Source organism: Artibeus jamaicensis, unplaced genomic scaffold, assembly GCF_021234435.1.
Source record: "Artibeus jamaicensis isolate MK-2021 breed Jamaican fruit bat unplaced genomic scaffold, CSHL_Jam_final contig_60, whole genome shotgun sequence".
Taxonomy (NCBI): domain Eukaryota; kingdom Metazoa; phylum Chordata; class Mammalia; order Chiroptera; family Phyllostomidae; genus Artibeus; species Artibeus jamaicensis.
In genome coordinates, this window is record NW_026521900.1 from 543,982 (window position 1) to 559,520 (window position 15,539).

Consider the following 15,539-nt stretch of genomic DNA (forward strand, 5'->3'; position numbering starts at 1 on the left):
GCCAAAACTCCCTCCCTTCCTTGCTTCCACCCTCCCCCTTGGTTTTGTCCACGGGTCCTTTATAGTAGTTCCTGAAGACCCTTCCCCCAATTATCACCTTCCTCCTCCCCTTTGGTTACTGTCAGATTGTTCTTAATTTCAATGTCTCTGGTTATATTTTGTTTGCTTTTTACTTTTGTTGATTATGTTCCAGTTAAAGGTGAAATCATATGATATTTGTCTGTCATTACCTATCTTATTTCACTTAGCATAATGCTCTCCAGTTCCATCCATGTTGTTGCAAAGGGTAGGAACTCCTTCTTTCTCTCTGATGCATAGTCTTACATTGTGTAAATTCACCATAGGTTTTTGGTCCACTCATTTACTGATGGGCACTTAGGCTGCTTCCAGCACTGGGCTATTGTAAATTGTGCTACTATGCATATCGGAGTGTATAGGTTCTTTTGGATTGGTGTTGCAGGGCTCTTAGGGTATAACCCCAGCAGCAGAATTGCTGGGTCAAAAGGCAGTTCCATTTTTAGTTTTCTGAGGAAATTTCATACTGTTTTCCACAGTGGCTGCACCAGTCTGCATTCCCAGCAACAGTGCACTAGGGTTCCCTTCTACTCCACATCTTCTCCAACACTTGCTCTTTGTTGATTTGTTTATGATGGCCATTCTGACCTGTGTGAAGTGATATCTCCTTGTGGTTTTAATTTGCATGTCTCTGATGGCTAGTGATGCTGAGAATCTTTTCAAATGTCTCTGGGCCCTCTGTATGTCTTCCTTGAAAAAGTGTCTGTTCAAGTCTCTAGCCCACTTTTAATTAGGTTTTCCAAAGCAGTTAATATTACTGTAGTGGTTGTTGTAGCTGTTGTTTACTGCATAAATTCAAACTTCTCTGTCTACAATTGAGGATTTAATAGAGGTTGGGGGCAGGTCATAGCATTGGAAGTAGTTTTATATTCCATCACATGTACACAATCATTCATCGAAAACCTACTCTGGAATTTTCTGACTCCATTTTTTTTGTTCCTGTTCTGAACAAAGAAAATGCCTTCTGAACTCCTACCTCTGAATGCAAGTAGTTGAATGACATCCTTTTCAATTTTTTTTATTGTTGTTCAAGTACAGTTGTCTCCATTTTCCCACCACCACCACTCCCCCACCCCAATCCCAGTTATCCCCACCTCCCACTCTTGATCCCCTTTGACTTTGTCCATGGATTTTTTATCCACGTTCCTGGATGGCCCTTCCCCTTCTTTCCCTTCTTTATCCCATCCCACCTCCCCTCTGGTTACTATCAGTTTGTTCTTTATTTCAATGTCTCTGGTTATATTTTGCCCACTTGCTTGTTTTGTTGATTAGGTTCCACTTACAGGTGAGATCGTATGGTTTTTGTCTTTCATGGCCTGTCTTATTTCACTTAGCATCATGCTCTCCAGTTCTATCCAAGCTTTTGTGAAGGGTAGGAGCTCTACTTTCTCATAACAAACTCATTTCTCATCCTTCTTCTTCATCCCCACCTAAACATATACCAACATATGGTTTCATCCAAATATTTTTCACTGCTCTCTAAGAGGTCTGGGACTGACTATCATCATCTCTGCAGAGTTCCACAAATGTTTTCATGGGCTCTGATCCCAAAGCAGAGAACACAGTACTCAAGCTAGTACTCACCTGCATTCCCAGCACAAACCCTGTGTATATGCTCACTCTGGTTCATATTCTTATGTGTGCATGCACATGTGCTCACTTTCTCACTTTTACCCACACTGTTGAACATACTTGCTTTCTCTCAAACTGGCACTGGCACATTGTTTCTCTCTGTCTGACTCATCTCTGATCTCTCTCTGTCTTTGAGTTCTCTCTCTGATCTCTGCCTCTCTGTTCTCTGTCTCTCCCTCCCTGCCTGCCTCATAAAAAAGCTTCTTTAGTATTCTTATGATTAAGAAAATCATTCTTTCCTACTATTATTTTGGTAAAATGAGCTTATGAAACCTGTTCTATCTATATATGATCTATCCTTTTTTTCTTTAGAAGTAAAATTATTTTTCTGTCCTGAATGTAATTTTAATTGACATCTTTGCAGTTAAGATGTCAACTAAGCAAAGGATATGGTAATAGTATTTCCATGAATTGATGAACATGTGATAGAACAAGTGAGGAAATGTGGATTCATAAGACTGTTTAATTTTCTGTGATCATATCAGTGAGAATTACATGAGGCCTGGAGTTGCCAGATAATTCTTCAGCTAGAAACTTCTCTTTATAACTCAAACCATCCCTTTTTAAGCTCACCCCTTGCCCATTACACATACCTACCTTGATTGGAGATCCCCTACAAGCAAACTCTGAAATAAGGATTTAAAAGCAAGTAATTTATTTAGGATGTGCTCTTGGAAAACACAGGAGAGTGGAGAAGTGAGCCAGGAAAGGGATGGAAGCCAAAAAGAATGTATCGTTAAGCCAGTTTCCACTGTGCACAGCTAGAGCTCAACCTCAGTGGATAACTACAGGAACACACCTCAGAGTTATCCACTCAACAGATCCAAAATATTCTGGGTGGTATGGCTCAATGGATTGAGTGCCAGCCTGTGAAACAAAGGGTCGCTGGTTTGATTCCTGCACATGATTGGGTTGTGGGCCAGGTCCCCAGGGGGGGGCATGTGTTAGGCAGCCCCATATTGATGTTTCTCTCCTTCTCTTTCTTCTTCTCTCTAAAAATAAATAAATAAATCTTTTTTAAAAGAGAGAAAGCAGGAATCTGGCATTTATTAACCCATATCTCCTCAGCATTGGTTGAGGGCTGATTCTGGGACACTAACTCTGTCTCTTCTGAATAGCTCTGTGAACGGGAGCTCCATGCTCTTGTGACCTGAAGAAGTCCTCAGGCATGGAGTTCTGAGTGTTCCCAGTAAACAGTATTCTGTGGGTAGAGATGAGTACTGAGGGTAAGTGGGTAGGAACACTAATGTTAGCTACAACATGCCACCCAAATTGCTCTTAGACCTCCTCCAAAGGTAAAACTTGTCAGACCACCAGTTACTTAGACCCTGATTTATGTTTACTTTATATACACCAGACTTTCCCTATTATAATGTCAATAATGTGTGAAGGTTTGTATACTCAGCAGTTCAGTCAGACTCTTGATGTCATATTTTGGTTGAACTTCAACTGGATTCTTAATTTGCCCCATTCTTGTCGTCAAATGATCACAAGCCTGACACCTCCTCCTTACTATCTTGTTTGTTTCTCCAATTGTTTCCCAAAGACTCACTGCTTTAGCATGTTATATTTCTATGGACTAAACTGAACACATTTTCTACCTTTTGGCTATTGTAAATTATGCTGCTATGAAAATTGGGGTGCAGGGGTGGAAGCAACCTAGGTGCCTATCAGTAAATGAATGAATCAAAAAAATTGGTACATATACACAATGGAATTTTATGCAGCAGAAAGAAAGAAGGAGCTCCTACCCTTTGTAACAGCATGGATGGAACTGGAAAGCATTATGCTGAGTGAAATAAGCCAGGTGTTGAAAGACAAATACCATATATCTCACCTTTAACAGGAAGCTACACAACAAAACAAACAAGCAAGCAAAATAAAAACAAAGACACTGACATAGAGAACAGGGGGACAGCGACCAGAGGGGAGAGGGGAGAGGGGAGGAAATTTCAGGGGAAAAAGGGGAAGGATTTACAGGAACTAGTATAAAGGACACATGGAAAACAACTAAGGGGGGGTGGAAATGGGAGGGAGGTGGGGAGCATGGGGGGTGGGCTGCGATGGGAGTAAAAGACAGAAAACTATACTTGAAAAAAATTAAATACAAATAAATAAATAAATAAACAACATATTTTCCTCCTCTAATATAATAAATTTCTGTTTTTTGAATTCTTCTTTCTTTCCTTTTTAAAAATATATTTTATTGATTATTCTATTACAGTTGTCTCATTCCTCTCTACTTTATTCCCTCTGCCCTGCACACCCCCTTTTACCCGTATTCCCCACTTTAGTTCATGCCCATGGTTCATACGTATAAGTTCTTTGGCTTCTATATTTCCTATACTATTCTTAACCTCCCCCTGTCTATTTTCTAAACTACCATTTATGTTACCTATTCCCTGTACCTTTCCCCCCCCACCTCCCACAGATAACCCTCCACATGATCTCCATTTTTGTGATCAGTTGTTCCTATTCTAGTTGTTTATATAGTTTGTTTTTGTTGTTTTTTTAGGTTCAGTTAATAGTTGTGAGTTTGTTGTCACTCTACTGTTTATATTTTTGATCTCCTTTTTCTTAGATAAGTCTCTTTAACATTTCATATAATGAAGGCTTGGCGATGATAAACTCCTTTAACTTGACCTTATCTGAGAAGCAGTTTATTTGCCCTTCGATTCTAAATGATAGCTTTGCTGGATAGAGTAATCTTGGATGGAGGTCCTTGCCTTTCATGACTTCAAATACATCTTTCCAGCTCTTTCTAGCCCAAAGGGTTTTTTTTTTTTGAGAAATTACCTGATAGGCTAATGGGAAATTATTTGTAGGTAACTCTTCTTTTCTCTTGCTGCTTTTAAGATTCTCTCCTTATCTTTAATCTTGGGTAATGTAATTATGATATGCCTTGGTGTGTGCTTCCTTGGGTCCAACTTTGTTGAGACTCTCTGAGCTTCCTGGACTTCTTGGAAGTGTATTTCCTTTGCCAGATTGGGGAAGTTTTTCTTCATTATGTTTTCAAATACATTTTCCATTTCTTGTTCTTCCTCTTTTCCTTCTGGCACCCCTATGATTCAGATGTTGGAACATTTAAAGGTGTCCTGGAGGATCCTAAGCCTCTCCTCGTTGTTTTGAATTCTTGTTTCCTCATTCTTTTCTGTTTGGTCATTTTTTTTCTTCCTTCTGGTCCACTCCATTGATTTGAGTTACAGTTTTCTTTCCATCACTATTGGTTCCTTGTACATTTTTCTTTATTTCACTTTTCATGGCCTTCATCTTTTCCTCTATTTTGAGAACATACTCAACCATTTCTGTGAACATCCTGATCACCAGTGTTTTGAACTCTGCTAGGTTGGCTATCTCTTTGTCACTTAGTTGAATTTTTTTCTGGAGCTTTGATCTATTCTTTCATTTGGGCCATTTTTTATTTGTTTCAGCACATCTATTACATAGTAAGGGGCGGAGCCTTAGGTGTTCACCAGGGCAGGGCAATCCAAGTCTCTGTGTTGTGACACTGTCAGTGGGAGAGGGGTCTGAGAGGGAACAGTGCCACTTGTTCAGCTCTCTGCCAGCTTTCAGTGACTCCCAACACTACCCACAAGCAAGTTGGGCCCTTCTGGTGCTGATTCCAAGGTGGATGGGTTTGTGTACATTCTAGGACCCTGTGGGTCTCTCCAGTGAACTGTCCTTTGAGGCTGGGAGTTTCTCCCACCACCTCAATCCTCACAGGTTTTTTCAGTCAGAGGTTTTGAGGGTTTATTTTCCCTCACTGGAACACTGGTTTCCTCACTGGTTATACAGTGTGTCTCACTCTCCAGTTGTTCCTACCCATTTCTCTGCACGGAAATGTGGGACTGCCTACTCCACCACCTGCCATGTCACCTGGTCCACCAGCCGCAGCCTTGCCAGCCCCAATGCTCCAACCACCACCTTGCCACAAGTCCTCTCCACCCCACCTACCTGTCTCCACCTCTCCTACTGGTCTAGGTGAATGTTTCTTCTTTAATTCCTTGGTTGTTGGAATTTCATACAGTTTGATTTTCTGTCAGTTCTGGTTGTTTTTTGTTTTTAAATTTGTTGTTGTCCTTCCTTTGGTTGTGCAAGGAGGCACAGTGTGTCTACCTACACCTCTATCTTTGCCCAAAGTCTAAATTTCTTTTATTTACTGTTGCCTGAGGTGTATTATGTGATGGGTTACCTTCTCAGGTTAGCTGAGACTAAGTAATGGCCATTCTTCAAATCATTTAGTAGAGATATGTGAGTTGCTCAGTTATGCATTTTATTCATGAGAGTAAATTCAACACACAGTTCTGCCTACATTATTGACTTAGTACTACATATGCTAAGTGGTGAATATGAAAGTTCTTAGACAATGACATTGTTCTACCCCTCCATGAACTTCTAACTTGGCAGGGAAGATTGGGATAACTGAAAAAATAATTTCAAGACAGTATGGTATCATGATTAGAAAATATACTGTGTGCTCTGAGAAAACCAAAACAAGCATTTATCAGAAAATTCAGGGAAGCTTCATAAATATGATCCCTAAGCAGTTTTAAGGGATGAGGACTTGGCCAGGTAAAGAAAGGTAAAAAAACATTCTATACAGAGCAAATAAAATGTACAAAGAAAAAGAGGCATAGCACAATTTTGGATGTGCTGGAGAATACACAGTTCAGAGTTTTTTTAGTATAAAAGTTGAAGTGTGATATGCATGACATGAGATGGAGAACCAAGTTTGATCATGATGTGGATGGCTTTGGATATCTTGATAATTTTTGTCTTATAAGCAACATAGCATCCCAAGTAAAATGAATTTTAGCAAATCTGAATTACTGAATACAAAGTAAGTGCTTGTTCCATTTAATTACTGAAAGCTACATCCTGCTAAACAGTTGCTTCCCTTGGTGTTGGTAGGTGAAGCCATTGGCTTTTTTCTTGGTCTTGACTTCTAGCTCCCATAAGGTTTTTCATGATTGCTGGCCCCTCCTCCAACTGGCTTGCAGTCATTATTTAGACAAGGCATGAGGTCAGGATTTTCTTATGATGGTAAAAGACCAAAATATTATAAAACTAAGAATACTAGCTGTTCCTAGCTTCTTTTTCTTCATACAGTCAGAGTCCTTCTCTCATGATGATTATATCCTCCATTTTAGAGATAATCTTTTTAAAGTAAACGTATCCTTTAAGGAAATCCTAAACATTTTTAAACCATCAAGCAAATCCTCCTTCATTTTAATAAATCAAACAATAGAGGTTATTTATGAAAGTAACACTAAGACTCACTGAACAAAATTTGATTGAGCACCCACTGCACTATAATATCTTTGTCCTTTCTCTAAAAAAGGGATACAAAGGAAAATATATGTAATTATTCCACAGTAATCAGTGACTTCAGAGGAAACTGCAGCTGGAGAAGCTGCTTGATGAATTTCTGCTTCTTCCTAATTTCTCTACTTCCTTAATTCTGCATTCAAGAGCTCCTATGATGGTTCACCTGTCCCAAAGTACAACACACACATAAATATGCATAAATATACACACATATATACACATGCACCTAATATCCAAAATTAATTCCTTTGGGATACGTTGACCTCTCCAAAGAGTTTCATTTTTTAAAATTTAGAAATTCATACCTGTGTGTTTACCTGTGTGCATGAGCACACAGAGCAATCAACACACTTTTTCTCTTAAGGTACAGAGAATTAATATTTTTGGCTTTGTGGCCTATATGGTCTCTTTCTCAACTACCCCACTCTACTACTTAAGCATGAAAGCATCTACAGACAATACATACATAAATGAGCATGCTTATATTAGATCAGAACTTCATTTATGGGCACTGGAATTTGAATTTCACATAATTTTCACATATCCCAATATTATATCTTTCTTTTGACTTTTTCAACCACTTAAAATTGTAAAAAAAATCTCTTAGCTCACGGGATACCCCAAAACAGGTGGTGGGCCCAATTTAATTCATGGGTCATGGTTTGTTGACCCCTGGTGTAACATATGCACTCACTAATACAGTAAGTGTCCTTCTATTTATCACCTCCTGAGTCATGAGGACAGGTCATCTCTCTTGATGTGAGCACTGTGCTTAATAAAGAAAATAATGGTATGAGATGAGGGGGCAATGTAAACAATGAGATAGCTAAGATCAATGAATTTAAACTAATCTCCAGTTTATCTCAGTGTTTCTCAATCTTGGCTGTATATTAGAATGAGAGGGCATAAAACATCTTGATGCCTTGATCCCATGCCCAGAGAGTCTGATGCAATTAGTCTTGGGTATAGCCTGAGCATGGGGATTTTAAAAACTCTCCCTGTGTTTCTGATGTGCAGGGAAGGGTAAATGCCCCCAATCTCCTGTTGACAAAGACATAGCATTTTTGGATCACCAATTAATGAAAGGCTGAGATATATTCCATTTTTTCCCTTTTCTTTCTCATTTTTAACATCTCATTCCCATTTTACAGGCTTGCCTCATGTTCTAACTACAGCCTTCTTGCTCGTCTTTCCCACATATTTACTTCAGGTCTGAAATAATTTAAGTTAGGAAAGCTCATAAAGCACAAGAAGAACATCAAGAATATCATGCAGTCTCTGTCATGCTATGTACTAGCCTTATGGTCCTAGTGAATGTTAGTATCGCTCATGTTAATGCTGCCTTTTGCTAAATTTATTAGGGGAACACTCATTTAAGTATGCAGGCACATGTCAGCCCGCTCTGGGGAGGTTGGATCCTGGAAAATTCTTTCCAGACTACAACTCCTAGGAAACCATTATATAAACCAGAAAGGCAACTCATTAAATTATACTCTCTGTTCCTATCACTGGATCCTTTATCTAGAAAGAGATATATCTAGGAAGCCATTATCAAGGTTTTGGGCCAGCATGAAATTAGATATAAAACAAAAGACTTTTAAAGTATATTTTATAAGCTAAAGTAAATGAGACTCTTTCCTACTCTTGGATATGCGTCTTTCAAGTAACCCAGAATATCTAAGCTCCCCAGACAGTGTTATTTCCCCACAGTTTGGGCCCTATTAGAACAAAATTAATGTATTTCTTTCTTGTCAGTTATTCCATAAGCAAATTTTAACTGGAAGTTTTGTTGGCACTGACTTCTAATATTTCTAATTAAAATATCAATAACATGATATCTGGATCTAAAATAGCTCTTTCTTGCCCTGGCTGGGTGGTTCAGTTGGTTGGAGCATTGTCTGGTATACCAAAAGCTTGTGAACTTGATGCCTGGTCAGGGCATGTACAGGAGGCAACCAACTGATGTTTCTCTCTCATAGCAATGTTTCATTGGTCTCTCTCTCTATAGATATAGATATAGATATAGATATATAGATATATATAGATGTATATATAGAGAGTATATTTTATAAGCTAAAGTATAGCTTATAAAGCTAAAGTATAGCTTATAAGCTATAGTATATATATATATATATATATATATATATATATATATACTAATCTCTCTCCCTACCTCCTCTACCTCTTTCCTCCTTTCCTCCCTCCCTTCCTTCCTCTCTAAAAAATGAACAAACATATGCTCAGGTTAGTATTTTTTTAAATAGCTCTTTATTCATTGAACTTTAAACTTCTCTAATTTAGATTTGACGGCACTTTTCCTATTTAAGTTGCAAAGATTCATGTATTTTATGTCACATTTTATATTATATTTAAAACAGTTGTCATCCAAATATTTATGATATTCTGCCCCTTATATTAAATCTTTTTAAGTTTAATCAACTGAAATAGCCAACTCAGAGGAAAACAATTTTGAAGAGGTCAGAGTAAATGTCAGAGACAAATGTGAAAGTATATGTCATTTTTGAGATAATGTTTCTGGCAACAATGTTTTCCAGTCATTGTGACTTACAATCACAAAAATTTTTCCTCATTCAGGGTAGCCTTTTGAATATCATCATCACAATTAATCAGCATGTGCCCCAGCTTCTACATAAGTAAGTCTTTTGATTCTAGTCAGGCTAATCCATATGGGGACTTTTTCAAACACACTTGGATTAAGGAGAAACCCAAGCACAAACACAAGCAGAAATGTCCACATGCATCCTTTTAGATCATAACTTCTTGGCTCATTTCAGCAAGATTCACTCCTATTCTCTCTTATTTTGAAGATTTTATTTTAAACAGTAGGAAGAGATATTTTTGAGGCAATGTTGTTCTAAGAGTAGAGAACCTATAATCACAGCACAGCATTACTGGGTAGGTCTCTAAGTCTCTTCTAAATGGGATGTCTCAGATAAGTAGAATCACTTGGAAAGGTATGAATATGGTTAACTGTTGTCAAATGTAGAAATGTAGTACCTGAGGTAGTAGGACTCAGGAAAATCACCAAGAAACTTAAAATTTATTTAACCTATTTAACCACAAAACTTTATTCTCTTGTTTTCAGAATCAAAGATAGTCTTCTTTTTCCCATTATCTCCCTCCTCCCTCCCCTCTGGTCACTGTTAGTATGTTCTTTATTTCCATGTCTTTGGTTCTATCTTGCTTGCTTGTTTGTTTTGTTGATTAGGTCCCACTTATGTGTGAGATCATCAAGGAATATGTAAAAGGACCCATGGACAAAGCAAAAGGGGGAAGGATTGAGGGTAAGGAGGGGGAAAATGGTGGCCAGAAAATGGAAGCAACTGTACTTGAACAATTAAAAAAAGACACAGTCTTAAATCCCCTCCTGAGCAGACTCCATAGTACTTTAATTTATTTAAAGTTCCATCTCTAGAAAGACAAAACCAAAGGCTTTCTATGTAGTATCAAAGAAATGCCACCAAAGAATTTTCATAGTTCCTTAAATTGAATTCCATGAAGCTAACCCCCAGGTATCTGATCTTTTGATTATCTTCTCACACTATCAGTGTAGAACCTATTTGGTTGTAACAAGTTGATCTTGGTGAAATGATGAGTAAGCCATATGACAGACAAACTACAATAGAATGAGCACAGGCTTTGGGTAGTAAGAAAAATTTTTGTTTTTATCCTGACTGTGTCATGTACTAACTGTGTGACAATGTGGTGGTGGTGGTGTGTTGTGGTGTGTATGTGTACATACACACATGCATGCATGCATGCATGAAATAATTGTTTAGCCTCTCCAAGACTTAGTTTCTTCATCTTTAAAATAGGAATGTTAATACCTTTTTTAAAACAGGAATTTTGATGAATGGAAAATGTCTAACATCTAAAAAATACAGCTTATATTTTCATAATTATTGAGGGTGGTGGTGGCTGGTAGTGTCAGGGCATATTTAATTTTGGTGGCTCCTCTGGTGAACAGACTTAAAAAAACTTATGATCTGTGGTTGACAGCTCTGATGGCCACTGCTAATTCTCTTTTCTGCCAGATTTATCTTCTAGAAATGATACATGCACAGTGAAACATTCTTTTTTAAAAAAACACCTCCTTTATTCCTGTCTCTTTTCCTTCTGACTCAACTGTAAGGCCTAATCACTGTCACTGCTGTGCTTTTACAATAAGATATTTATTATTATAGGTACACTTATAACTTATTAAAATAGTAACTGAAAGAGTGAAATACATAAGGGCTTATATTTTACCACAATATATTTTGTGCTTACTGAGGCTAAAGAATAAAATAAGAACAAACAATAATTTGTCAAAACTCTATATAAACTTATGAATCTCCATTTAATGAGAAAAATCTGTGGTCACCTTAAGGGCAGGAACTATTTTTTATTAATCATTTTTAATGGAATTGAATCAATTTTAGCAAACATGAAAGTGAGTCAAGCCCATTTATTAAATGTCAATATTTTTATGCCACATTTATTAAATGTGCATCATGAGTCAGTCACTAAATACAGAAGTAATATATAATTCCCAGTCTTTGATTAAATATGTACTGAGTTCCTCCTTTGCAACAAGGCATTAAGAAGGTGCTGGGAATGTTATGGTAAATACATCAGAAACTGTCCCAAAGGAGTTCAGAGTTGAAAGAGGCATCAGACCCACATATAAGGATCTACTAGGAAGTTAAACAAGGCATTGTATAGTCAAGTACTACATAGCCTGGTGAAGACTGTAAGTCACTAGGAATTGAGTACAGCAGAGGTTGACAATGCCTCTGTTTGACAGGAAACATCTGGTGGGGCAGGCTGGATTTCATATGAGCCTTAAAGGATGGGGAACATGTGTATGAACAGAGAGTGACAAATAGAGCATTTCAGGTGAGGAGAATATGAGCAAAAGTCTTAGAGGTTGAAGCATGACTGTGAGCATGGTGAACTGACTGGCTGGCAGAATGCTGGTGAGCAGTGGATAATATAGTTGGAAAGGTAGGGTACAGCTCAATGACAAAGACCCTGGGGTCAGACAAATGGGGTTGAACCTAGTGAGCCCTTGAAAGTCTTTGAGGAGGAGGGTACTATGATAGTTGGTGCCCAGTTCCAGAGTGGGTCTGGTGTATATCATATGGTTCACATGTTATGATTATTTGTTTTGTATGATTTTCACTGACTTTGTCTTTGGTTGCTATTCTGTTTCCATGTTAATTCAGAATATTATTTCTCATTTAGAGGAAGCACTGGCTCATCAGATCTTAATGGCCAGGAAGTTGGTCCTGGGACCCCAAAGAGCAGCCAGAGCAGTGGTATTACCTCAGTCACTCAGAGGTCACCAGCTCCAAGCACACCCAGTGTAACCTCAGTCAGCAGTAAAGTAAGTACACAAATGTAAAGGAACATCAGGCTTTTGGGACTTGACTTCACCACCATGGCATGACTGGATTTCATATCTTTGTATCTCAGTGCACATTATTGTTTACAGTGATTAATGGTAGAAGGTTCTTTATCAAGATTAAACCTCTTGCATCCTTAGCTCCTGACAGGAAAACTACAGTAAGAAGGAAAGGGAAGAAATGGGTTCCAAGGTGGAATTTGTATGATGGGGGTTTAAATGAATATATGGTTTAAATAAAATATAAATAATTTTTAGAAGTCTTTGATTTTGATTCTCCATATTACTTCTCAAGATACTATCAGCATTAAAAAATTTCCAGGCTGATTTAAATCAGGAAAAGTAGAATGTTGAAATCATTTTCCAGTTTTTTCCCCTATACATCTGTTAATGTAAGGAGTTGGTGCATAATGAAGACTTAAGTTGCATAAAATATGTGTGCATATAACATATTATATAATTTAGACACTGTTATTTTTAATGAATGAGCAAGCAGGAAACCACTTATATACAAACTACAGTTTTCTGAGTCAGTCAGTATTTAATAAGGGCCTGCTATATGCCAGGCCTGGTCACAAAAAGACTTGAAGAAAGTGAAGAAATCAGCCATGTAGGAGTCTGGAGCAAATAATTCTTCCACACCAGAACAACACTGATATTCAGCAGGTAAATTACCAGATGGATGTTCCAATTATTTATAGTCAGCATCATTGAAAAATTGGTGTCTTTGCTCACCCAGTGTTTAAAATATCTTCAATGCCTGTGGATGAACAGTGAGTACAAACATATTAGGAGTGAGCATGCCTGTGTGCTCAAGGAAGAACAATACAGCCTGTGTGGCTGTTTTAGTCAACAAAAGGAGTACCAGGAAATGAGTTCAGAGGTAATAGGGCCTTGTAGATAACAGTATGCACTTTGACATTTACTCTGGATAAGATGGAGGTAGTTGGAAGGTTTGAGCAGAGGAATGACATGATCTGGCTTTTGTTTATTCAGGATCTGGAGTCTCTGTTAAGAAGCAGCTGTAGAGGAACAAGAGTAGAAGCTAGGATACCATGGCAGAAACTGGGCTTCAGAACAGGAAGATAGAAGTGGAGGCTGTGAGCAATCAGATTCTATATATTTTTTTAAGGAAGAGCCAAAAGGCATTCAGACAAATTGAATGATGATAATTTAAACACTTACAGTCTAAACTGTACTTACTGATAAAAGAAAAGGTATATTTGAAATTTCTTAAATATTTATATTAAGGTCAGCAAGAAGTACTGTTCAATAGTCAGAAAAAGGGAGACTGAACAATAAGAGCAGGACACTGGTACAAGCAGGACACTGGCAGTATCTTGAGGCTCTTACATGCCATGCAATACCTGGATTATGGGGAAAACTAGGGTGGTGGAGGAGTGGGAACATAAAGGAGGGTAGACTGGAAGCAGTGCTGTTTACAAATAATACAGAAATCTTTAAAAAAATGTAACAGCTGGACAGCTGTATCAGTGGATAGCAATAGACTATCAGTTCAATAACCAGTAAGTCAAGTTTGTTCTCAAAACAAAGATTATCTTAAGTACCAATTTTTAGGGAAATAAGTCACCCTTGTTATATGCTAATACCCTCAAAATGAACATAAACAACACATATATTTCCCCAACAGACATTCCCTGGAACTGAGTTGAGTATATGTACATATATTTAGGTAGTTGCAAGTATTGATCTCACTCCTGCATTCTAGCTGATCCAGCTAGTCTTTTCTATGAGAGACAAATAGAAATATTTTATGTTGAATAAACAGAAGACAGAATAGTACTTTAAGAAGCACATTTGCTCCTTCATGGTGAAAGGAAGAAGTATAAAAAGTGAGACAATGATCAAGGTAATAACTTCTCAGTTTCTTCCATTTCTCAGCATTTCACTGTTTCAATATTCTTTAATACTTTAGCATGTGAAAACTAAGTTTTTAAAATGGAAAACTCTTATAACATGGAAGTCTCTAACCTGCCCTTTGCTATAATTTAACTTGTTAATTTTAGGTTTCACATTCTGAATCTCCAGGGTATGTATTGCATGTTAATGACTGTACAATATTAATTGGCCAATAGTGTTCAATGGTAATAATTCTCCCAGAGTACCAATTGAAAAATTTCCTGTCAATGTAATTGCCACTAAGGAAGTAGGTCTGGCTTCATTGCAGGAGTCTATGTACAAACAACATTTTGAAAAAGTGTTGAAAAGGGAACTAAACTAATTTATTTATTTGATCTCTGTCAGAGTCTTTTCATAAAACTTGGTGGTCTATGGCAATTAGTTGGGAGCTATATTCTTCCTGCTACAGGGAGTATGTATTTGAAAATAATCAAAGATGAAAAACAGTCTGTAATGAAGTTGCATCAATTAGCATACTAAGCAAATGAGAGCCATATTTCTCTGGAGTGAGATTATCAAAGTTTACCTCAGGTGTAAGTATGGGCTAAATATATGGCAACAAAGACAGAATTCCTCCCTGAAGGACTTTAAAAGGCATTTTTTATTGTTTATGAAAAGGGAAATTGAAAATTTTCTTTTAGGTGTGATTATTGTCTCACCATAGTGCCACTGACATTTAAACACAGACCAGTTACTAAAAAGTTCAAAATTAGTTGTTTAATGCTCATGCTCAGTTGGAGTAATGCAACAGTCGAGCCCTTAGTGGTCCAGGAAAATATGGGAGAGTTTTCCTTTATTATATGTTACAAGGAAAGCAAGTCAGAGTGAATTTTGCCACATACACAAGAATTTATTAGCAGGCAGGCACCCAAAAACCACCTATTCCTGTAAACTGGAAACATCTGCATTTTTTATCCTTTTATGAGCTTTGTTAAGTACCTTGCATGACAGTTTCATTCCAATAACAATGTAACCAACCATGTTCTGATTATTTAGCCTGTTAAATGTAAACGGTGGCATGGTCTTCTGTTAAATGGGGGTGAAGGAGGTAAGGTGTTGTTAAGGAGAGCGGGTGTTGAGAGTAGGGAAAAACATATGACCAGAGTTCTAAGTCTACTCTGAGGATACCACTCTGGAGGTATGAAGCTTGCCATATTCTTTTTTTTTAAGATTTTAT

General features: G+C 37.6%; 1 protein-coding gene across 2 annotated transcripts in view; it reads left to right on the forward strand.

The window, feature by feature from the left end:
- SYTL5 (synaptotagmin like 5) overlaps positions 1-15,539 on the forward strand; it is a 130,239-nt gene that overhangs the window by 68,333 nt on the left and 46,367 nt on the right. For both annotated transcript variants that reach the window (XM_037165598.2, XM_053670634.1), the window contains exon 6: positions 12,283-12,424. In XM_037165598.2, coding sequence (XP_037021493.2) covers positions 12,283-12,424 — 142 coding nt within the window. The remainder of the gene's footprint in view (positions 1-12,282; positions 12,425-15,539) is intronic.